The following is a 23307-nucleotide window of genomic DNA, read 5'->3' as shown; positions in this document are numbered from 1 at the left end:
CTCAGCGTCTCCTCTGGATGAGCATGGAGATGAAATTCAGAGCATTTGGGGTTCTGGAATTCCCAAGCTCTCCTAGATTCTGTCCATTCACAGTTTTGTGGGGCCTCTCTCTCATTTTCTACACAAAAGTAAATCAACAACTCAGCCCAGCTCAGGACGAGCAGCAAAGGCAGCCCAGAGCTGGCTGTGTATTTATTTTTTATAGGAAATCTGGATAATGGAAAGCACGTACAACATCTTGGATTTTTCCTATAAATATCTCAGCAGTCCCAAATCTCGGAGCACGAGGCAAATCCACTCGGCTTTGAGTCCTTTCAGGAAATTCTCAATGACTTCCTGTCACAAAGTCCAATAATCACTGTCTCTTCTCCAACCAACTCCTAATTGCTCTGCTTCCAAAGCGTATCCCAACTTTCTCTCCAGGATGAAAAGTCTCATCATTTTTCCTGGAAGAAAATCCAGAGCTGTCCGCGCTTTACGTCCATGTCAGTGACAGCTCCAATTCCCAGAAATTCTCCCCCAAAAAAATAAAAAAAAAATCCCCCCAATTTAAATACTTCTGGCCACCCTCGAAAACAAGTCCAGGGAAATCCACATTGTCTGGGAAAATCAAATTTGGGAATTTGACCAGCTGGGTTCTGGAGACAGGAGTTTACTCCAAATGGATAGAAATAATCAGATTAATTCCCAGTTCCAAGGAGATAAAATGACATCAAATCCAGAGTACGGCGGTGCAGGGATCCACCACGGCTCCCAGGGAGCTCCAATTCCCCGTTAATTACCCCTGGAAAATAATTGGGTGCCAAATCTGGGCACGCTCCTCACTTTGGCAGCTCATGACAGGTTTGTCTATAAAGTGCTGAGAAAATAAAGGCAATTTTGGAGCAAATTTGATCAGAGTGCAAATATTGATCCTTTTGGCCTTCTCGGCGTTCCATAGGTTTCCTCGGAGTTCATTAACGAGGGAACCTCCCTCTTGGAGTAAAGCAAACTCTTCCCAGGCTCCTCATTAAACCCCGCTCGTGCTAATGACTCCTCTAATCCGGAATTACCCGAGCGCGGCGAAAACCGAAAGGCTGAGCTCGGCTTTAAGCTCAGCCTAAGTCGGGCTGGCTTTTCTGGACAAGGTTGGGTTGGAGCAAGCTGGGATAACTCAAGTTGTCCTCGTGGAACCGATAATCCTTAAAATCCCTCCCAACCCGAAGCGTTCCGCGGGAGAACGCGACGACGAGCCGGGCCGTCGGAAATAACCCGCAGCTCCTTTGGCCGTGACCTTTGTCCAGGAGGATTTGATAGCAAACTCCTAATAAAGGAGTTGGCAAACACGTCGCGAGGCAGCCGCAGCTTTCCTGCTCTCAGTGGGAAGTTTATAGCCTGGATTCTGTTCCAATGGCTGTGCATAGCATTAGCATATTTAAATAGGCTGCTTCCCAAATTAAAGTGGAAGCGGCTATAAAATGCTGTTGGCTGTGTTCAGTGTCTCCTTCCGAATCAAAATTCAGCCTTGCCCAAGATGTTTTTTGGTTTTGTTTTTTTTTTCTTGACTTTTGACAAAGAGGGAAGACTTTGCAGGGAAAACAAGCAGTTGAAGTACTCGGTGTTTACTACTGAGATACTCCTGACTGCATTTACCAGGGAGAAAAGGAATTTCAATTCCGGTCAGAATTTAGGTATTACGGACAAAAACTGTGGGCCAGGCCAGTTTTCAGTAATAATTCTCCCCGGGTGTGGATCCCTCAGGTCAGCCAGAGCAGAGGAGCTCCAGCCCCTCCGGAACGAACAACCTGGGTCAGCGAAGACCTTGAGGTGACCCTTCAAACCCCTTCCACCCAAACCATTCCTAAGAGTGACAGGAAAGCCGGTGCCTCCTTCTGCGAGGTATTTATCGCGCCCTCGGCTCCATCCTCGGCTCCCACCAGCCCCGGGGCACGTGGAGAGCACAAGGGGAGCTCCCACCAGCCCCGGGGCACGTGGAGAGCACAAGGGGAGCTCCCGCCAGCCCCGGGGCACGTGGAGAGCACAAGGGGAGCTCACACCAGCCCCGGGGCACGTGGAGAGCACAAGGGGAGCTCCCACCAGCCCCGGGGCACGTGGAGAGCACAAGGGGAGCTCACGCCAGCCCCGCAAAGCGGGACGGAACCGCTCCTCTTTTCCTGCTGAATGGTGGCACGAAAGCAAAAGGAAACGCATTCTCCTAGTCCAGCAGAAAATATTCGAGGGGGTGAGTCAGGAGTTCCAAAAATACATTTCCTAAGCTGCAAAACAGAGCTGGATGTTGCCATGGCACTTTGGGAAAATTCACAAGTCTGCGGCTCGTTTAGGAGATGAATCAAATCTGAGCGAGCCGAGTTTTCAGCTCCCCTCGCCTGCCTTCGGTCACTTTTGCCACTGATTTCATTTGTTGTTTTTTCCCTGGGTTTCAGGTTTAAAGCCAAAGCTCTGAGAGGGATTTAAAGGGGCAGGGCAGCGATTTCCACAAGTGGATCCTCAATGATGGCAGAATCCTTGGATGCTTTGGGTCGGAGGGACACCTCCCACTATTCCAGGATGTTCCAGACACCACCCAACACATCCACAACAAACGAGCTCTGTGCTTCCCAAAATCCCGTCAGATCCCTGCGTGCAGAGCCTGACCTGGAGCAGGATGGAGCGTGAAAGCCTTGATTAAATCAGCACACAAGACAGCAAGGTGCACTTAGGTGGGTGTTCCCAAAAAGGGGAAAGAAAAAACAAAAGCACATTCCTAGTCCAGGCTCTTATTCACATCTGTTTAAGGTTGGAACATCTCCAAGGAGTCTGACGTTCCCGCAGGAGGAAAAGCAGGATTGGAATGGAAAGGGAGCCGGGTCCAAGACAGACCCTCCTGTGCCAAGCACCGTGGATCCTGTGTCACCACGAGGCTGCAGAGCGAGCCCTGTGAGCGGGGAGCTCAGCGTGACCTCCCCGAGGCAGCCAGCAGCGTGGGGACAGCGGTGTCACCTCGCCTGACCTCACCCCGCGGCTGCTGCCAGCACACAGCCGCAGGAGGGGTGGAGGGAATGTCACCTTTGCGTGGCAGGGACGGCCACGGCTGCTCTGGGCACACTCCCGATCCCGGTGTCCCCTGTGGCAGCGGGAGCCGTTCCCTGTGTGCTGTCCCCAGTCCCCCCCAGCTCTCCTGGAGCCCCTCGATTCCAAAGGAAAGCACGGAACGGGAGGGATGGATTTGATTTTGTTGGCAAGTTCGAAATGCAAAGCCTCCAGTTCCTGTGAGATGCAAATCAGCTCTCAGCCATTCCCTCGGCACCAGAAATCAAAATTAGGTGAGAAAATCAATAAATTAGCGATTTCCCGGGATTTAACAATCCCGCCTTGATCGTTCCCTCCAGCGGATCGGCCCCGGGTTTACATTTCCAGCCTTGCTGACAAAAATAGACTTAACACTATTCTAACATTTTGTGCTTCCAGGGTTTTTTCAAGGATGGCAAGAAACAAATCCCAGGGAGCGCTTCCATCGATCAAAGGGAAAAACGAGGAGGGAAAAACTCAAGGGGAAGGAACAGCAAAGTGTCCAAGGCCAGGCTGGATGGGGCTTGGATCAACCTGGAAGGGATCACAAAATCCCTTCCACCCCAAAGCACTGCACGGCTCCTGACACAAACGGGGCACCAAGAAGTGACATCAGCGTCTGTTGGGACAGCTCCTGGCTCCTTTGGCCTTCCAGACTCTGGGAACACGTTCCTGCTTCCCTGGGATGCCAGGCCTGCTCCACAGAGTCCCGAGGCATAAAGCCTTCCTTGTTGGATTCAGCAGCACAGCTGCTGCTCCCAGCGACCAAAACATTTCTTGTTTGCTTCCCAAAAAAGAAATGCTTTTCTCCAGCACCCGGGTAGAACGCGGTGAGGAAAAGGAGAAGCGCTGGAGAGGTTTTATCCGGAGTTTAGGGGTTGAGTGCTGCGAATCCCAGGCTGTTCAGCATTCCAGCAGCAGCCCCGGCAGCTGCAGCAGCCCCAGCCTCCAAGACCGCCCTCCAATTCCAGCTCATTTTATCCATTGTCCCTGCGCAGAGGAGCCGCAGGAACATTCGCAGGGTTCCAGAGGAAGCGGCAATGGCGGCTGATGAGCGCCGTCGGGGATTTCAATGGGAACGGGGATTGGGAGGAGAGAGGAAATCACGGCTCACCTCAGCCAGCTGCGCTGCGGGAACCTCGGCACGGCTGGGGGGGTCGGCACCGGCACCGAAATTCCCGAGGGACGGAACCCAGGATGGAACCCATCCGCAAGGGCACCGAAATTCCCGAGGGACAGAACCCATCCGCAATGGCACCAAAATTCCCGAGGGACCAAACCCAGAATGGAACCCATCCACAACGGCACCGAAATTCCTGATGGATGGAACCCATCCGCAATGGCACCGAAATTCCCGAGGGACGGAACCCAGAACGGAACCCATCCACAACGGCACCGAAATTCCCGAGGGACGGAACCCAGAAAACAGCACCGAAATTCCTGAGGGATGGAACCCATCCACAAAGGCACCAAAATTCCCGAGGGACGGAACCCAGAATGGAACCCATCTGCAACGGCACCGAAATTCCTGACGGAAGGAACCCATCCACAACAGCACCGAAATTCCTGAGGGATGGAACCCATCCACAACGGCACCGAAATTCCCAAGGGATGGAACCCAGAATGGAACCCATCCACAAGGGCTCCAAAATTCCTCAGGTATGGAACCCATCTGCAATGGCACCGACATTCCTGAGGGACAGAACCCAGAACGGAACCCATCCGCAACTGCACCGAAATTCCTGAGGGATGGAACCCAGAATGGAACCCATCCGCAACGGCACCGAAATTCCTGATGGATGAAACCCAGAATGGAACGCATCCACAACAGCACCGACATTCCTGAGGGATGGAACCCAGAATGGAACCCATCCGCAAGGACACCAAAATTCCGGAGGGATGGAGCCCAGAACAGAACCCATCTGCAACGGCACCGAAATTCCTGACGGATGGAACCCATCCACAAAGGCACCGAAATTCCAGAGGGATGGAACCCAGAATGGAACCCATCCGCAATGGCACCAAAATTCCTCAGGTATGGAACCCATCTGCAATGGGCACCGAAATTCCTGATGGATGGAACCCATCCGCAATGGCACCGGAATTCCTGATGGACGGAACCCAGAATGGAACCCATCCGCAACGGCACCGAAATTCCTGACGGATGGAACCCATCCGCAACGGCACCGAAATTCCTGAGGGATGGAACCCATCCACAACAGCACTGACATTCCTGATGCATGGAACAGGAGAAAAAGTGCTTTATAGGACCTGAGCACGAAACGAGAACCCCGGCGCAGCGGTTCCTGTCCCTGCTGAGACCCCAGGCATGGCACGGCTCGGCTGCCCAGCGGTGCCACCCACTCCCTGCTCATTTCCTGCGTGCCACCTCTGCCCCACATCCACAGTGGCACCAGCCTCTCCCAGCTCCAAAGGCAGTGGGAACGCTGGTGCCCGTGTTCCCTCCCTGCATGCCCGTGTTCCGGTGCCAGGGTTAGTGCCAGCCTGGGACAAGTGAGCTGTGCCCGAGCTCCAGTGCCAGGTTAGTGCCACCCTGGCCGGGGTGAGCTGTGCCCGTGTTCCAGTGCCAGGTTAGTGCCACCCTGGCGCGGGTGAGCTGTGCCCGAGCTCCAGTGCCAGGTTAGTGCCACCCCGGCTCGGGTGAGCTGCCGGGACGAGCCGAGCGCAGCCATTCCTGCCCAACGACACCGGCTCTTTGTTTTGCCGGGCTCCCCAATCTGTCCATCCATCTGTTCTCCCTCGCTTTCCATTCCCGTTCGAAGCTCCTGGGGAAGGATTCTCCTCTTTGTTCGCGGCTCGGGTGAGCTGTGCCCGGGCTCCAGTGCCAGGTTAGTGCCACCCTGGCTCGGGTGAGCTGTGCCCGAGCTCCAGTGCCAGGTTAGTGCCACCCCGGCTCGGGTGAGCTGTGCCCGAGCTCCAGTGCCAGGTTAGTGCCACCCCGGCGCGGGTGAGCTGTGCCCCAGCTCCAGTGCCAGGTTAGTGCCACCCCGGCGCGGGTGAGCTGCCGGGACGAGCCGAGCGCAGCCATTCCTGCCCAACGACACCGGCTCTTTGTTTTGCCGGGCTCCCCAATCTGTCCATCCATCTGTTCTCCCTCGCTTTCCATTCCCGTTCGAAGCTCCTGGGGAAGGATTCTCCTCTTTGTTTCGGCTCTGCTCCCTCACGAGGAGAGGTTGGAGTTCAGACCCAGCCTACCCTGGCACCGATTTTCCAAATCAATAAATCAAAGCCCCTCTTTTACCGGGGTCCAAGTTGTTTTCTCAGGAATCCGTGCCTCGCTCTACGGTAAAAGAGAACCGCCACGGATTCCCGGGAAACGGTTAAAAAAGAGAAGCAAATGAGATGACTTGCGTTGGGCAAAGATGGAAAAACAAGAAGATTTTGCTTCCTGCTTTCAATTTCTGGACTCCCAAACTTTGGAAGCGAATGGCGCAAAGACAAAACGCGGGTTTGTGACAAAACAAGGATTTCCTTTTTGCTCCTCCGCGTGACCGGAGCAGAGTTCGGAGGCAGTGGTGACATTTCCTTTGCCCTGCTGCACACTGGGAGTATCCCCAAATCCACCAGATCATCCACAAAAAGGTAAAAGCACTCACAAACAAATCTGTTTTTTGATTTCCTCCTGGAATGGTGGCTTGGACAAAAAAAAAAAATTCCTCTTCGGAGGTCTTGTTGGATTTTTTTCCCCGGTTCGTTTTCCTTCCTTGCCTCATCAAGGCAATGATAAACCACAAAAATAGCATTGCGTCGATACGGTAAAGCCATCAAATATGGCAAGAACGGGGAAGGATTAATTAATAGTTAATTAATTTTCCGAATGTATCTCACGCATTCTGAATCAACAAGAGCTTTCCATGGAACGGGAAATCTTCGGCATCTTCCTGTCTGGAGCCCGAGGGGAAGCCAAGGGTCTCGGTGTGGCCAGACAGGTTTGATGGCTCCACACGGATCTGCGTTATCCCACACACACCAAAAGGGTTTTCCCCGTAAACTAAAAACTCCTTGATACAGCAGAGCCTCGTCTCACTAATCCCCGAGAGACAAAACCTACCAAAGCTAGGATTTTATCCTTAAAAACATCAGATTGCACAAAATGAACCCTGAGGTTTGGAATGGGGTGGGTCACCTGTCCTTGGAGCGATGGACTGTCCTCATCACATCCTTCCACTGTGCTGGAGGGAAAACCAAGGAGATAAACTGAAACACGTCTTTGAGATGAATTCCGAATCTCTGGTTCTTGTTTGCTCTCAGGAGATTGAGAGCAGGGAAAAAGGAAGCAAAATTCTGCCTGATTCATTATTGCCACGACATGAATTGAGTGGAAAAGGCAAAAGCCAAGCAGGACCATGTCCCAGAGATGTTTTAATTGCTGATATAAAACTGTGACAGGCAGAGCAGCATTTTCCTTTCTTTTAAGGAAGTCTTTTCCTTGATAGGATCTCATTAAATATTGCTGGAAAAGAAAAACATCCCATTTACAGGATAACATCTCCTCGTGATTAAGGTCCTTCCAGGCTTGAAACATGAACCACTCTCCAAGAAAATATGGATATTTATCTCCTTCCTGCCATCAAAAATCCTGCAAGATTGCCGCGAACAGCAGGAAACTTCCACGGAACGGGATCTGCGGCCCAGGATGAGGAAATTCCTCCTGATTCCACCTGATCCTCGGCTCGGGGTCGCTCCTCTTGTCCTGTAGCTTCTAGCTGAGTGAAGATTCCCAGCCCTCAGTGGTTCCACCCTGCTGCCCAGGAGATGTGGGGTGGAGGAAGGGCTGAAGCAGCTGGGATCATCCTCCCAGTTTGTTCCGGCCACTCTGGAATCTCTTCCTGGTCACAGGTTGGACTCAATGACCTTGGAGGTCTTTTCCAACCTCAGCGATTCTGAGATTCTGTGATTCTCCAGACCAGGTCCCACAGCATTAAATGAAAATGGGATTTAATCTCCTACATGGATATGAAAAAAAGACCAGTGGAAAAAAACCCTCCTGGTGCTTTTAGTCCCTTTTCAAGAAGTTCTATCAAATAAATGTCTTTGGCCAACTCCATTAGAGAGCAATTAGACCTTAATGGCCGTCTAAATCCATTATCAGTGGACATTTAACCTTGCAATATTTAAAGATAATATTTAATTTGAGCAAATTAATGGGCTGCCTGTGAGACCAAAGAGATCTACTTAGGCTCTCTGCTTTTCCATCGGGGATGTTTCCCTTTTGGACAGTGTGACAAGAAGCTGGGAAAGTTGGTCCTCACGTTTGGAGTTCAAACGAACAACACGAGTTAAAACCAGAGCTAAATCTCAAATAAGCACCTGCTTTATCCTTCTTGCTGCCCCCATTATTTCCATACCCATCCACAGTTGGTTTTGATCCAGTCCAGGGACAACTTCCACCATTCCAGGTTGCTCCAAGCCTTGTCCAGCCTGGCCTTGGAGACATCCAGGGATCCAGGGGCACCCTCCCAGCCAGCAATTCCTTCCCAATATCCCAAAATCTGTCCCTGCCCTCCCACGGAAGGAAGCCATTCCCCCTTGTCCTGGCACTCCAAACCCTCGTCCAAAGCTCCTCTCCAGCTCAGGCCTGGAATTGTATCCCGAGGAAAGCGTGTATTGAACACAGATCTAGAAAATTCCAGCTTAAGGAGGACATTTCCCTCTTCATTCCAAGGATGTTGCCACTTCATTCCCAGAAGGACAGGAATGAAAAGCAGGGAGCACCTTAAATCCATGCCTCTAGTGTAAGTGCGTGTGATGCTCCAAGATGTCATCGCCGGCGTCTCTTTGAAGCAAAGTGACAACATCCAACGTCTGCGCTATTTCAGTCCCCGGAGAACTTCCCTGATGGAAGCAAAGCCATGCTCATGGAAAAACCTGGGCAAGCTCCAGAAGTAGGTTGCCATCTCATTGCCACATTGGAAGGTTAGAGGTGTTTCCTCTGCGAACCGAGCGCTTTAAATAGCGCTGACTTTGCACATCGGCAGAGAGGAGCTGGAGCTGCACGAGCGCGAGCCTGGCACGGATCCACGGAATTTCGGGAAGTCACAGCCAATTCCTAGCGCCGTACACGCGTGGAACTCAGCGTGGCAGGAGAGCAGGAGAGAGATCCTTCCTCTGGCACGGCCGGTGGAACTCGTCTTTGGTGGCAGTCATGGAGTCATGGAATGGGTTTGGGTTGGGAGGACCTCAAAGCCCGTCCAGTGCCACAATTCCCAGGAAGCCATTTCCAGGGGCAGCCACAGCTTCTCTGGGCACCCTGTGCCAGGGCCTGCCCACCCTGCCAGGGGAGAATCCAACTTCACTGAGGAGGAGCTCGCATGGCGGAAGGAAGCAACGGACGGACGCCAAACCCTTGGAAGATCAGTTTCCATCAAGAAACCACCAAAACGCAGGAGCAAAACTGAAACAAGTGTATTAATTTCAGGAATTTCAGGAATTCCAACCTTGGAAACTACCAGCAGCAGTCAGGGAAGGGCGCTTGGCCCTTGGCTCAGCTCAGAGGAGCTCCTGAGGAGCCTCCTCATGGAGGTTGTCTCCTCCTACCTACTTCTGGAGCTGCTGCCTGAGCAAGCGCCGGTGTCTGCCCCCCGGGCTGGGGGTCAGGCCCATCCTGCCCCACGCGGCCCCGCCGAGCTGTAATTACACAGCTCCTGTCAGAGTGGAATCTGTAGCACATCGCTAATGTGTAAATGACTAAATAACTTAATTAGGTGAAATGAAGTGCACTTACAACCGCAGATGCTTACGCCGGATCGGGATAATGTGTGGTGTGTGGGAATATATCCCTGGTTTTTTAAAGATGTTTATATTTAACGGTAGGTCAAGGAAATGAGGAACGCGCATTGGTGAGAAGGATGGCGGGGAATTTTTTTTTTTTAAAGGGAAAAATGTTTACCACATCCTTACAAATTGATGGAGAAAACCATTTTTAAATCGCTTCAAAACGCCGCAAGGAACCAACTTTTCAATCCCTGCAAACATCCCAGTGAAATCCTAAGGGGAAGAGGAGAAAAAGTGGTTCTTTTGGGCAAGCTTAAATAAAGAAACAAGCAAGTTTCCTAGCTCACCTATTCCTGAGCGGATCATTGAGGTTGGGTAAGCCCCCCAGGATCACAACCACGGAGAGCAGAGTGGATTCCTTGATGTTCCTCTTAGGGAAGGCAGCAGGAAAATTCCCTGTGCGGGGAAGAGCACCTCGAGTGCACTTGGTGATTGAAACCACGGGCCAGCTTTCCACGGGAGCCGACGAACGGAACGGGAGAAGCGCTGAAATCGCTCCCAGCCCTTCCACTCATCCATTCATCCATATTCATCCTTCCCCTCTCCTGATTCCGTGCTGGAGGTGAATGGAACACAACCAGCAGCATGAGGAGGAGCTGAATAAGGCAAATTATGGCATGTGTGCTTGAAGGAGGCTTCAACCAACGAAGCAACCAGGAAATGGGAGCTTTAATTTTCCATTGATGGATAAAAGAGAAGCGCAGGAGGAAGTGCCTGCACAAGCACCCATGGAGCTGGAGCACATCTGATTCCCAAAAAACAACCTGGGGCACGAGAAGGTTCCCTGCAGGTTTGGAACGAGGTGAGTGGTCAAGTCCCTCCCAACCCAAACCGTTCCAGGACTCAAGGAAAAGAAAGTCAAGGTTCCCAAGCTGCGGTGCCCAGAGAGCATTTTCCATGTTATCTTTCCCCTATTTATTAATTAGCTGCCTCTCACTTGTCAGAATTCCAAGTGAGACGGACACCAAAAAATTTCTAAATCCAGGATTAGGCAGCGAGCTGCCCGAATTTTTGACGAGTCCATAAAGAACCACCACTAAACGAGAAGTCTTTCCTGCAAGTCCTCTCAGGAAACACTAAAGATCCCTTTTCAAGCCGGAAAAAGAAGTTGTCACAACGATTTTGGGAGAGCAAAATAGCTGGTGGATGGAAGGCGAATTTGGGACTGAGTCAAAAGTGTCGGAATAACGAGTTGGAATCTGTTGCTATTAGTCACTGCCTTGGAAGCAAATCCAAAGCTGGTAATGCTGGGGATGTTGAGGAGTGCAGACTCCCTGCCACTCGGAAGGAATTTTCTAGGATGAGATGAAACGGTGAGGCGGCAAACGCTGCCTCTCTTTAGGCGCGAAGGAGAATTGTACCTCGCAGGAAGGGGAGAGGAGGTGTTTGCCTCTCCCGGGAAGTGTCACCCTCAGAAGAGCCTCCATTTCACATCTCCTCTTTGGGAGCCAAGCGAAATCAATTAACTCTGCAACTGGAACCAATTAACCCTCGGAAAAGCGCAACACCGAGCGCAGTGGCAGTCTTTAATAAATGGGATAAATGTAATAAATCCATAAATAAGAACGGAAAGCGCCACAGGCTTGGGCTGTATCAGGTGGGCTCCTGATTCTTCAGAGACAGCACAAGCGTTTGAGGGTCTAAAAAACAAACAGGGGACTTCCACAAAATGAGGATTTCAGCAGCCCCGGGGGACGGCTGGGATGGGATTGATCCCGTCGAACTCCAGCCCCCTCAAACACCCCGAGCCGGCCGTACAAGCGGGATGAAGACAGATCCCTTGAAAGAGGCACCTTAAACCCTTATCTTAAAGGGAGATAAAGCTGCCTTATCTCCAGGGAGGCACCTCGGTGCCTCTGCTGCGTTCAGATGCCGCCGTTTGATCCCAGTCGCAGTAGGGAGATGGGTGCCATCTGTGACACGAGCCAGCAGCCCTTCCCTTCCCTTCCTTCCCTTCCTTCCCTTCCCTGGCTCCCAGCACGGTGGCCAGGAGTGGGAACAATGCTGTGCCTCCAATCCCTGCCTTCCCTGTCAGCTTTCAATCCACTCCTGGCCTTATTCAGCTTTTTTTTTTTTGCCCTTTTTCAATTGAATTCTGAGCAAATGGGAGCCCGCTCGACAGATTATCCCGGTTTGCTCGCAATTCCCTCCTGAGCCAGGTCTTGCCGACAGCAACGGGCAAGGCAAGGGGCTTAAAGCAGCAAAACATCGTTGGAAATATTGTTAATAAAATTCCAAAGTGATTGCAGTCAACACACAGCGCTGGTGGCCCTTCAGCGTTCCCTCCATCCCACCCCTCTGGACACAGTCATGGGTTGATTTTTTGCGGCGCTGAGCTGAATAAGAGGAAACAACTTTGTCTTCTAAAAAATAAAAAGGAATAAAGCTGCTTCTTTTATAATCCTGCACTTTCTATTTAAGCTCCTGCTCTTTTGGATTAAGGAAAGAACAACTCGCCATTAGGGCCTGCCCTGTTTATCAACAGCACGATTGTGCCCGAGAGCCACAGGAATTATTTTACACTTCAAAAGATGCTAGAAACCAGTTTTATCTCCGTTGAAAGTTTCAATATAATATTTAAAAGAACTCATCCTCCCCTTCCAGTCAGATACCGTGGTTTGATGGCTACAAACACTTGCAGGGAGGGGGATTCCAGGAGCGGAAAAATGCAAATAAAAATGACTTTATCCGCTCAGTTTTGGCTTACAGGGGTTTCACTTCCTTCCTCCCCTCCTAAACGTTAAAAAAAAGAACTTTTTCTGCGCCTTAGACAAGACAAGAGAAGGTTGAAATTAAAGGGACTGCCTAAGACCCATCCAGGCAAGCCCATGGGCTGGACACGGGAGTATCCCTGGTTTAGGAATGTGTCTCACCAGTGCCCCACACCACACTCACAAAGCGGCGGCAGAGCTTTCAACTCCGGCTTTGCGCTGCACACAAACTCTATTTTGTCCCCAAATTTGCCCCCAAAATCCCCGAATCTCAGATAATGAAGGGCTTTTCCGTCGCTTTGTACACGTTATCTATAAATGTATTTTCAGTTTGACAATATTCTGGTGCTTCAGCTAAACCGGGCGTGTGGCCGAAAGGAAAAGGAGAGTTTAATGCCAACAATTCTCTGGGTGAAGGCTCCTGCCAGGGAAGCAGCAACAGGGAGAGAAGCCAAGCTCTGCCTTTCTGTCCTGACCCCGGGTGTCCTTCCAGGTGAAATCCCTAACTGGACAGCAGCACGTTCCCAGGGTTTGCCGCGAGCTCCAGCCACGCCGCTCCACGCTGACCAAAGCTCCACGGAGCGAACGCCGGCGCCGCGCCGCTAACCGCCGTCGCTTCCGTAAGGATGGAAAAATGAATCCATGGAGGAAAAATGGGGTAAAGATGTGGAATAGGAACAAAAAAGATGCGGTATGTAAATATGAACAAAAAGATTATGGAATATAAATGAGGGCCTTAGGAGAGGGGGAAAGCTCGACGTCCATTCGGTGATGCGCTGGTTCAGAAATTAATGCTCTAATTTGTGGTGTTTACAAAAGAGCTAATTTTAGGAATGGGAATTTTCCTCTGTTTATCCAACAAGACCCAGGATTTCCTAAGTAAGTGGATGTTTCCAAAGAGTATAAAATCAACAAAGGGATTAGGGGCAGAGAACCCGAGTGAGGCGACGCTCGCTGACAACTCCGACCCCGCTGAATAAAGAACGGTCTGAGCTCCGCTCGGGCCCTACCACGGCATTTTGTGCACAATCCAAGGAAAAGCAGGAGGGCAAGGAACTCTAATGCTCCTGTGGATGAGCCCAGGACGTGCTGCTGTAGTGTCAGGCCACTTCCATCTCTGCAGCCTGCTCCTCTCCCAAAATACCCGCTGTCACTTCTCCCTTAAGCCACGATCAAAACTAGGCCATGCCCTACGGAAGTCTCAGCAGAGACAGACCGTGCTCACAGGCATTCCCAAAGTCCACCCAACCAGCCCTGGAATTCCAGCGGCTGACTCTGCCCCAGCCTCTTCCCTGCCTGTCTTTGTTCCTGAAATCCCAAAGAACCGAGTCTGTTCTGCGTAATTTCGTTAGATTCCCAAGATTTCAGCCTCTCCTCCGCCACATCCCGCCGTTCCCTCAAACAGGGACGCGCCCAAGGAGCGGCATCGGAGCGCCGCGGAGGGAAGAGGAGAGTGGAGGGAATCGATTTGGCTTTGCCAGCTTTGCTCCCTGGCTGGAAGTTTGTATTCCAGCCACAAACTTCCCGCCGAGGTTTGTCCTGGAAATGCTGCCGGACTCTTGAGCGCAGTGGCCCTGGCAGGTGCTCCCGCAGTCCAAGGCCATAATTCAATCAAGCCTTGGGCTGACGTCAGGAACAAAAACAACTCAAAGGCTGTTTGCGAACGGGCCCAGAACCCCTGAGATTCAATTAGAGCCTTGATATTCCATGGGGAATCTTATTTAGCTGGATTTAATATCACCAAAGCTTGGGAGCAGTTATTTATCAAATAGGTTGAGCGCATTTAAATGTACAGGCAACGGAACAGCACGTTAACCCCGCGATCCCAAATTTTCAGCAGCAACACAGGCAGGGAAACAGCACCAGGAGCCAGTCTGATTTTTAGATAGTCCAGCACAAAAAATAAGCCAATCCCTGTTTTGTCAGGGATTACATCCACGCCTAAGAACGAAGCCAGGGATTTCTGGGTTTTGCCATTCGTGGAGCCCTACGGATCCCCCGGCAGAAATGCTGATCTCTGTGATGTCCGTGATGTCCCAGAGGGTTTTGGGTTGGGTTTTGTGTACACTTGGCTGGGTGACACACACGTATGTGGGGTGCGGAGGACACGCACACAGCATGGAGGATGGAGTATGTAACACACGTGACTGAGAGATGCACACACACGACAAAGGGACGCGCACGTGTGACAAAGCGGGCGTCTGTACAGACGCATCCATGTGACACATACGTGACAAAGCAGCGTGCCACACGCACATATATGATAAAGCAGAAGCCAGCCAGAGCAGACTGCCATGTACAAAGCGGGGTGTCACGCACACGCGTGACAAAGCCAGAGCCTGTCCGTTCCCACCCGTTCACACACACAGCACTGCCCTGCCTTTGTGAAGCTGGGCACAGGGCAGGAAGGGCCGGAGCTGCCGGGAATCCTGCCAGGAATGCCGCCTGCATCCTGCCCGGCACCTGCCGTGGCTGGAGCCCAGAGCCGGAGCCGCTTCCCCTCTCCGGGGAGCCTGGCTCCTCTGCTCCTGCTCCGTGCCAGGGTCACCACGCAGCGCCACGGCCGCAGCGAACGCCGAGGAAAGGACACGGGAGGGGACACGATCCCGAGAGCCAAGGCCGGATGCCACGGGCCGGCAGCGCGGTTCCAAACCGGACGCACACCAGCACGGACAACAATGGGACGCAGCTACGACTGCCATTACTACCAGGAGTGGTCTTGGAGGATGTGGCGACTGCCACAAAGCTCTGACACCAACGGTGCGCCCAAAATCCACCCCAATGATGCCATTTTTCCATCCGCACGGCTGGATGAAGCTCAGCTGCTTAGCATGTACCTTGGAGAGAGGAACAGACACTCTGACCTCTCTCCAGGCTTTTCCTAATAAGAGTTTGCTAGGAAAAGAAATTCCACAGCAACCTTTAAAAAAAAAAAAAAATTTTAATTAATTAAGAATTTGGGCATTCCAACCCCGTGCTTTGCCAGGAAGTTTTCCCTGCAAACAGCTCTGAGATGAAAATTTAGCAGGCGAGGGAATTTGTGCCCACAGTTCCAATCTGGAAACCTCCGAAGGACACGGAGGTGAATTTTGGGCACGACCAAAAATCAGCGGAGCCCCCTCCACATCTCATTGAGGTGCGGGAGGAAAATTTGGAGACGACTTTTCCCAATAAATAAGTGCAAATTCAATTATTCCGGGGAGCGGGATGAAGCGCTGTCATCCCTCCTGGCTGCCGAGGTGCAGCGGGAACTCCACGGAGTAGCCACTGGCAGATGGCACATCCTATTCCATGTATATTCATTTTCTGTGCTACATCACATGAAACATTCCCAGGTTATTCCAGCTTTTCTCCCTGATGTTCACCACCCTGGTATCGGTTTTGGGAAGGGATATTTAAGCCATAACCGCTCCTTATAAAAGCGCGGGGTTGTCGGTGTGGCTGATCTGAGCTGGTTGAAATCCTTTTTTGCTGGGATTTGCAGAGCCACGAATTTTCAGCTACAAGAAGTTTACCATGAGGAGTAAATGTTTGAGCTGTAAAGCTTCCAAAATGACTTTGTTTATCAGAGCAGATGAAGGGAAAAAAAAAAGAAAAAAAAGCTAAAGGAATCATTTGAAGCTCAAAGCAAAACTGTTTATAGGACAGCTTTTAGTGCTCCGAGATTCCAGAGAGATTTCAGCAATTAACAGCATAAACTTCCATAACTTCATTCCCTTCTACATGTGCATTGTTTAGTTGTTCCTGTGCTATTTAAGTTATTCCCCGTTACAATACTACAAAGAGATTTGCTGATCCTATATAAAAAAAAAAAAATACTTCAAGCAGCTTCTTCGTAACATTCCTGGGATCCCAAAGCAGGGGCTTAAATCCTCTGACTTCCTACACAAGGAAAATATCCAAATAATGCCCAAATTCTCTTTCAATAACGGGAGGGAGATAAAAAAATTCAATCACTTTATTTTTGCAGCAGCAAAAAAAAAAAAAAAAAGAGCAGTGAAAGATGAAAATTTGGTGTTCCCAGGATTATTTGTGCCTATCTCACGTTCCTTGGGAATTCAGGCCACCGAAGCCACTTTTGCCTCCGCCAAAAATCCGTATGAATTTGGGAGTGGCACGAGTACAAATCCAATGGGAAGAAGGCAAATTGTACCTCAAATGTTTTTTTTTTTCCCTGAGCAAGCCCGAGCCAGGCCTAAGTTCCCTGTTTTAACAGACACACTTTGTTCCCAGATCCCTCAGATCCAGGGAATAACGCGAGCCATCATTCCTGCTCCTGCTAAACTTGGCAAGGGCGGGCAGAGTGTCCCCACAGCAAGTGACATTTGGCTGCGCGCGGGCCCGGAGCGCTTCAATCTCTCCGCCAGGGAATTGTGAATTATTAAACATATTCCGGAGCCCCGACGAGGTAGCTCGGAAATAGGATGACAAAAAAATCACCTAAAAATCCCCATCTCCGTTATCCAGGGTTTAGCTGTTTAATTACCACGACAGCTCGGCCTTTTTGCGGGCCGCGCTCCGTTCGCTCGCGCCGCCGGTGAGATCCAGGATTTTTCTGCTCTGAGTTCCTCCTCCAAGAGAGCTCCAAGGGTTGGCTCGGGTCAATTCCCAACGCTCTTTCGCTGCCCCCAAGGAAGTGGCTGGGATGAGGATGGGAGGGGAGGAGGATCCCGAGTAAACATAGCTGCGAGGATGGGAGGTAACAGCATTCCTCTTCTCCTCAATCATAATTACGAAACATCGGCCACGGAAAATAGGGAAGGAGCAGGGAAAAGCCAGCAGGAATACGAGCCAGGCAGGCTCCCGAGCCCTGGAATTCTGCCTGGCAAAGGTGGCGACGCGGGGCGAGCCAACACCCAAACTCCAGCATCCTTGTCCCTCTTTTCCTGTGAAAAACGGGGGCTCCCCTTGGTGAGCAGCTCCACACCTGCTCACCAAGGGTTTTTACTCCAAAATCTCTGCCCTAGAGGTTTTTTTTTCCCACTCTTTTTTGTTCTTTGGAACGGCATTTGCGCACGAGAAGCCCTGGCTTCCCAAATCCTCCCTGGCACAGATCCTTCCTGCTGGGATCCGTGCAGGCATCCCAGGTGTGCCTCACCTGAGCAGCTCCAAAGCATCTTCCCAAGAAAGCCTCCAATTCATTCCATTTTATTTTTGATCATCAAACAATAATAACAAAATCCTGCAGCTTTCCCCACCGGGCCACACTCCAAAACCAGACTGTACTTAAAAAAAAAAAAAAAACTCCACAATATTCCTTGTGATTTCCTCACCGAACATCCCGAATTAAAAAAACCCAAGGAATTTAAACTGTGCTGGATTTGTGATTCCCTCGTTAGAGATGTATTAATTTGGCGCTCTAATGCAGGCCAAGCCCTAATCAAACTAATGGCAAAATGAAAAGCGAGGATTTAAATCCTTTAAAGGGACTTTGCTTGATTAGGTCAGGCAAAGATTGGAGATTTTTTTTCCCTTTTTTTTTTTCTGGGCCACGGGAACGGCCAATGATAAAAATTCCTCTTTTCTCTGATTCTGCTCCCACCCACACGCTATTCAAACAGCTACAGAGTGGGCAATCCAGAACAGATGCTCCCAAACGGAGGTAAAATTCCAGCCTTTAAATAGAAGGAGCAGAAATTGAACGGAATCAGGAAGATGTGGGCTTTGATTAACAGATAAAAAAACCGAAATATGTCAAATGTGACAGACCCAGGGAATTCTTGGGGGAAAAGCTGCTTCAAAATCCGATCCCCGGCGATCATCTCCTCATTTTATAGTGCCTCACACATAAATGAGGATAAATTTCAGATAAATTTACTACGGAAGCCATCGCAAACTCCTCCCAAAATTTTAGTAGATGCGAGAAAATGAATTTTTCTTTTTTTGGCAACCGTCCTAAAAAAAGGGCAAACAAAGCAGGAAAAAATAAAAAGCAACCCCCCACTTCAACCCAATGAATGTGCATTGTTCGATTGAAGTAACAGCTATTAAATCACTTTCCAAATACGATCTAAATTGGAGGCAACTCCAGGGGAGTTCGCTTCCCAATCCCTCCAGTCTCCCCCAGTTCAGGTCAGAGGCTCCAGCCTTGGTTCAGTGCCCTGCTCCCGAACACCTGCAAACATCAAACAGAAACTCCTGGTCCTTTCCTGGGCTGACAAAAGCCTTTCATGTGAAAAATGCTCCCTGGGAATGTCACGGCTGGAGCTCAGGTTACATTCCTTTCTCCCCCCCGCTTTGGAACATGGGGAGAAGCCATGTTTGTGGAATTCAAGATTCAAAGGGAACGGGGCTTTACTTTCTTTCCCCTCGCGCGTCGCAAATCACAACACGGCATCGCGGATTAGCTGAGGAAAAAGCCACGGGGATGACTTTAAGCAGGAATTATTCCCACACTTCCTAAAGTCCACTTAGTTTCACTTCCCTGCTTGGGATTACTTCGAGGCGCCTGGTTTTTATTTTAATCTCCGCTTACTCCCCTCTGTAAAGAGAACTTTGGGGTTAATGCAGAGAATCTCCGTAAATCTCTTTTTCAAGAGGAATATTTAAAGGTCGGCTCAAACTTCAGAGGGAGAACTTCCAGGAGGAAAAGCAGGATCCAGCCCCGCTCGCTGCAATTCCCCGTTAGCAATCTGCATAATTAGAATAACAGGCTACGTTATTCGTGGAGCTGCCTTTAATCCTGCCACAGAAAGCAGCCAGGTATTCTCAGATCCAATCCCAATTTCCCAAATCCCTGCTCCTCACATCCCTGCCCGGGCAAACAATAGCCACCAACTCCATCCTCAGGCCACGCATCCTTCCTCCACCCTCTGCCCGGGAGCAGCCTGGGCTGGGGGGGGATTAACCCCCAACTTTTTGGGAAGCACCAGGCACTCGCTGCAAAATTCCCTGGGTAATAAGCAAGCAGTAGGTACTGCGAGTGGGAAATCGCCTCGATTTTCCCTTCCAGAGACACCCTTTGCTGCCATTGTGCACACAACCGCCAAGGCACGGCGCCCGCCGCTCCGCCAAGCCTTCCCTTCATCCTCCAGCGCCAGGCACGGCGTGAGTCAGGGAATTCTCTGGGAATTCTGGCCGTGGCAGAGTTCAGGTGTTGTTTTAAGTGGTCTTTATCTCCTTATTCCTAACTTCCTGCAGCTCGTTAAATCATCCTCTTCGCTACGTGAGGATGCGGCAGAATTCCTCCGATTCTTTCGGCTCGCGGGACAACGAAACGCCATTGATTTGTCCTCCTGATCCAAATGACTCCGGAGATGAGCTTTAGGAGGAATTATTAAATATAACTCTGGAGTCATTTGCTGTCAGCCCAAGTGGTGCTTGCTGCATGGACCGGGCTCTGAGCGTGACAAATTGATTTGTCTGGCACAACCACTCCGCGCTCCTCTCCAGTGAAAACAAATAGAGTGGAGATTCTAGATCCGGCCTCGTCGCTTCGAAAATTATGTCAGAAAAGGACAAAAACTGGGATTCAAACCTACAGCTCATGTTTGGAAAGTTATCCCAGGCCAAGAGCAAAATTCTCCAAGTTGCTGTCTCCCGATATAAGCAAGTTTGGGATGATAAAACAAACCCAGCTTGTTATTTTGAAAGCCTAAATAGAATCAAAGGCACAAAATGAGCGTTTAGGTGAAGACTGAGCTGAAAAAACCCAGACCAAACTTCCAAGAAGCCGAAATCCCCCTCTGGAAATAAAAAGCTAAATACTGAATAAAGAGGAGCCTTGACCCGAGCAAACCTGCCACTATCAGGGAGGGGTTTCCCTGCGCATTTCCAGGGAAGCCTTGCCCAAAGTCCCCGTGCAGAGCGGGAGCCGGTGCGCCGGCACGCGGAATTGCCCGGGAAGTGAAAACACCGCGGCTCCCTACCTGCGCGTGGAGAAAAGCAACCGCGTCCCAGAGCGAGGAAACGTGCAGCAGGGATCTTTGGCAGCTCTCATTTGTCAGGCACATAAAAGCCTCTCTAGAAACTTGAGTTGCCAGACAATTATTGTCCACACATGGTCTGCTGCAGAGAGCTCCCAGACCGCTTTTGTCATCCCACTCCCGTTTTTAGGGAGCGCGGGAGATGCCCATCAGCCCCAGCACAGCCAGAGGAACAAATGGTCCACCTCAATTTCAGGAAAGTCTTCCAAAAAACGCCCTGGCTTCAAGCAGCAAGAGAAAGTCACTTGAATGTTTTAATTCCCCCCCCCCCAAAAAAATGCCATCAGCAAACAGCCCTCTCTAATCCTAAAGACTTTTTTTTTTCCTGGTGTTTATACTCGGGTACTTGTTTTATTTATTTAACTGCAACAGCCTTCGATTCTGCCTCAATTCTAACGCACAAAATTAATTTGCACACAAGAGGTTTTGACTATGGTCCCCGACAGACAAAGAGAAGCTTTGGAATTGGAAATAAAAAATTCTCCAGGGCTCGAATCACTAAAAGAAAAAGATAAATCTACTGTAAAACTAGAACAATTTTAAGCAATGATTAAACAGAGGAGAAGTCCAGGGGTTTTTAAAAAATCAGAAATGCGTGGCAACGCTCTAAAAACCTCCCAAGCTCGTGGAAATAACAATAATAACAGTAATAATAAAAATCAGAATAAGAATAACCGGCGCTTAGGAATAATTCCGCTGCAATCCGAACGAATCTGCTCCCCACGAGAGATTAAAGCACCACAACAAAGGTAATGCCCACGGATAAATAAATCCCAACGTTTTCACTACGGATGGAACAAAAAATAAAAAAAAAAAAAACGGTACATACTTGAGCCAGTAAAATGTCCACTTGCCAAGGAAGTTGGTCCATTTTTCCCGCTGCTCACAGGAGGTGAAAACATCTAAAAAAAAAAAAAAACAACAAAAAAACAAAGAGGCATTACTAAGTGCGACACAAGCAATTCCCGAGTCCGCTGGCAGTCCAAAGTTCCTGGCGCATTCCTCAGGAGTCCCTCTCCCCCGAACCGTCAGCCCCCACAGCCCTGCAAAGGCAGTCCGGATTCCTTGCAGCCCCCTGCTCTCCTCGCCACCAGCATCCCTGCTTTTCTCAGGCTCATTAGCTTCCCGAACAATCTGCCCCCGCCGAAGCCTTTGAGCCCGGCAGCGTTCTCCAGGCTGGGGAAGCTGGGCTCGCTCCCCTCTCCCCGCCGACAAAAGGCGGAAAAAGTTGGGACGGGTCGCGACCTTGGTCATCAACGTAGCGACGTCCATTTCCATCCCGCTCCAGGATTTGCCTGGCATGTGGGAACCCAAATAATAATAACGCAAAGTGCCACCTGCCCTAAATTCTCATTCCGTCTCTCCCACCGAGCAATTGGAAGCCAGGCTCGCTCCTCGCCCCCTCTCCCTCCCTCTCTCGCGCTCCTCTCTCTCTCTCTCTTCCCAGCATTTATTTCGACCCTAATTGGTTTCTCCCTTCTCCGACGTGTCTAGTGGATAATACGCACCTTCCCTGAGTCAGAGCCTGCAAAAAGCCAAGGAACAAATGGGAAAAGTGCACCGACAAGCAGAGAGGGGGCCGCGAAGCTGCCGCAGGCTACGATTCCTGGCCAAACTTCCCCAAGCCATCCCTCAGAAGCCGAGGCTGGAGCAGCAGCACGGGGGGGAAAAGGGGGGGGCTCGCTGGGCTTTAGGAGCAGACCTGCCTCTCCCAGCGAAAGCTCTTCCCCAAAATAAATAACTAAGTGGATAGAGAGATATTCCTGACATATTGGGGGGAAGGGAGGGGATGGGGAGAGGAAGGAAGGAAGGAAGGGGTTGGAGGGGGAGGGGGAGCCTGACAAAACTAGACAAGTGCACGCGTCCGGCGCAACGTTCGGCCTCCAAAGCAGCCCGGGGGGACAAAAAATATCCCTCTTCCCTTCGAAAATCACCCCCAAATCCCGGCTGGGGCGGGTAGGACAAGGTTGGAGCAGTTTAAATATGCCAGCAGAAGCCGTAAGAGATTTCAGGGAAAACTTTAAACTGAGACAGTCGTGGATTTCTTTGCACTTTCCGTGTGCCAAAATCGAAACAAGGGAAGAACCGAAAGGAGAATATCAGCGAGTCATTAGCAATTAATTAGTTGATGTGCCAACCACGCTGGAAAATCGAAAGCACAATAAAAGTGCAATAGGATGGTCAGTTTTCGGGGAGTTTCTTTTGGCAGGAATTATTTGAGCCGTCCGAGACATGAAACCAAGCTGCGAACGCGCCTGCATCTCCCATCACACACAATCAGATAGACTAAAAATACTCCGTTTGGAATTTTTTTGGGGTTTTTTTTTTTTTTAAAAGGGAAAAAAATATTTACCATGCTTCTAGCTGCTGATTAAAAATTGCCCAATGTACTTAGAGCACAGTTTGGGGTTGGTTTTGTTGCTTTAGGGTTTTTTTTTGGCTGGATTTTTTTTTTTGTTAACAGAGCAGCTAGAATTTTTTTTTTTTATTATTTTTTTTTTACAGCTGTTGCTAATTTCCACCGTTGTTTCTTACCGCACTGAAATCCAGTAAATCACTCAGTTCTTTGTCCGTCCCTAAGGCAGCCATTCGCTGTTGGTGATGCATTTTAGCAAAATCACACAAACCTAGAAACATGGAAATAACCGCAATCAGAAATCCCGAGCCTTGCAGGAAACACGGTCGGATTTTGCTTTTTCAAGGGGGGGTCGGGGAGTGGGTGGTTGAGAAGAAGAAGAAGAACAAGAAGAAGAAGGGAGGGAAAAAAAGATGGAGGGGCAGCAAAAAAATAAAAAAATAAAAAACAAAACCAAAAACACAACAAGAGG

At 50.2% G+C, this 23307-nt stretch overlaps 1 protein-coding gene across 1 annotated transcript in view; it reads right to left on the bottom strand.

The window, feature by feature from the left end:
* Window positions 1-21748, bottom strand: part of LOC121356931 (transcription factor 4-like) — a gene marked incomplete at its 3' end in the record, with an annotated part of 60444 nt that extends 38696 nt beyond the window's left edge. Inside the window, exons 1-2 of the mRNA XM_041473822.1 lie at window positions 21725-21748; window positions 21309-21381 (exon numbers count right to left, since the gene is read on the bottom strand). Of these exons, the coding sequence (XP_041329756.1) occupies window positions 21309-21381; window positions 21725-21733 (82 nt within the window). The remainder of the gene's footprint in view (window positions 1-21308; window positions 21382-21724) is intronic.
* Between the last annotated feature and the right edge of the window lie 1559 nt (window positions 21749-23307).

Source organism: Pyrgilauda ruficollis, unplaced genomic scaffold (assembly GCF_017590135.1).
Source record: "Pyrgilauda ruficollis isolate IOZ18807 unplaced genomic scaffold, ASM1759013v1 scaffold301, whole genome shotgun sequence".
Classification (NCBI taxonomy): domain Eukaryota; kingdom Metazoa; phylum Chordata; class Aves; order Passeriformes; family Passeridae; genus Pyrgilauda; species Pyrgilauda ruficollis.
The sequence above is the reverse complement of the archived record's forward strand: the minus strand, read 5'-3'. Positions and strand labels throughout refer to the sequence as shown.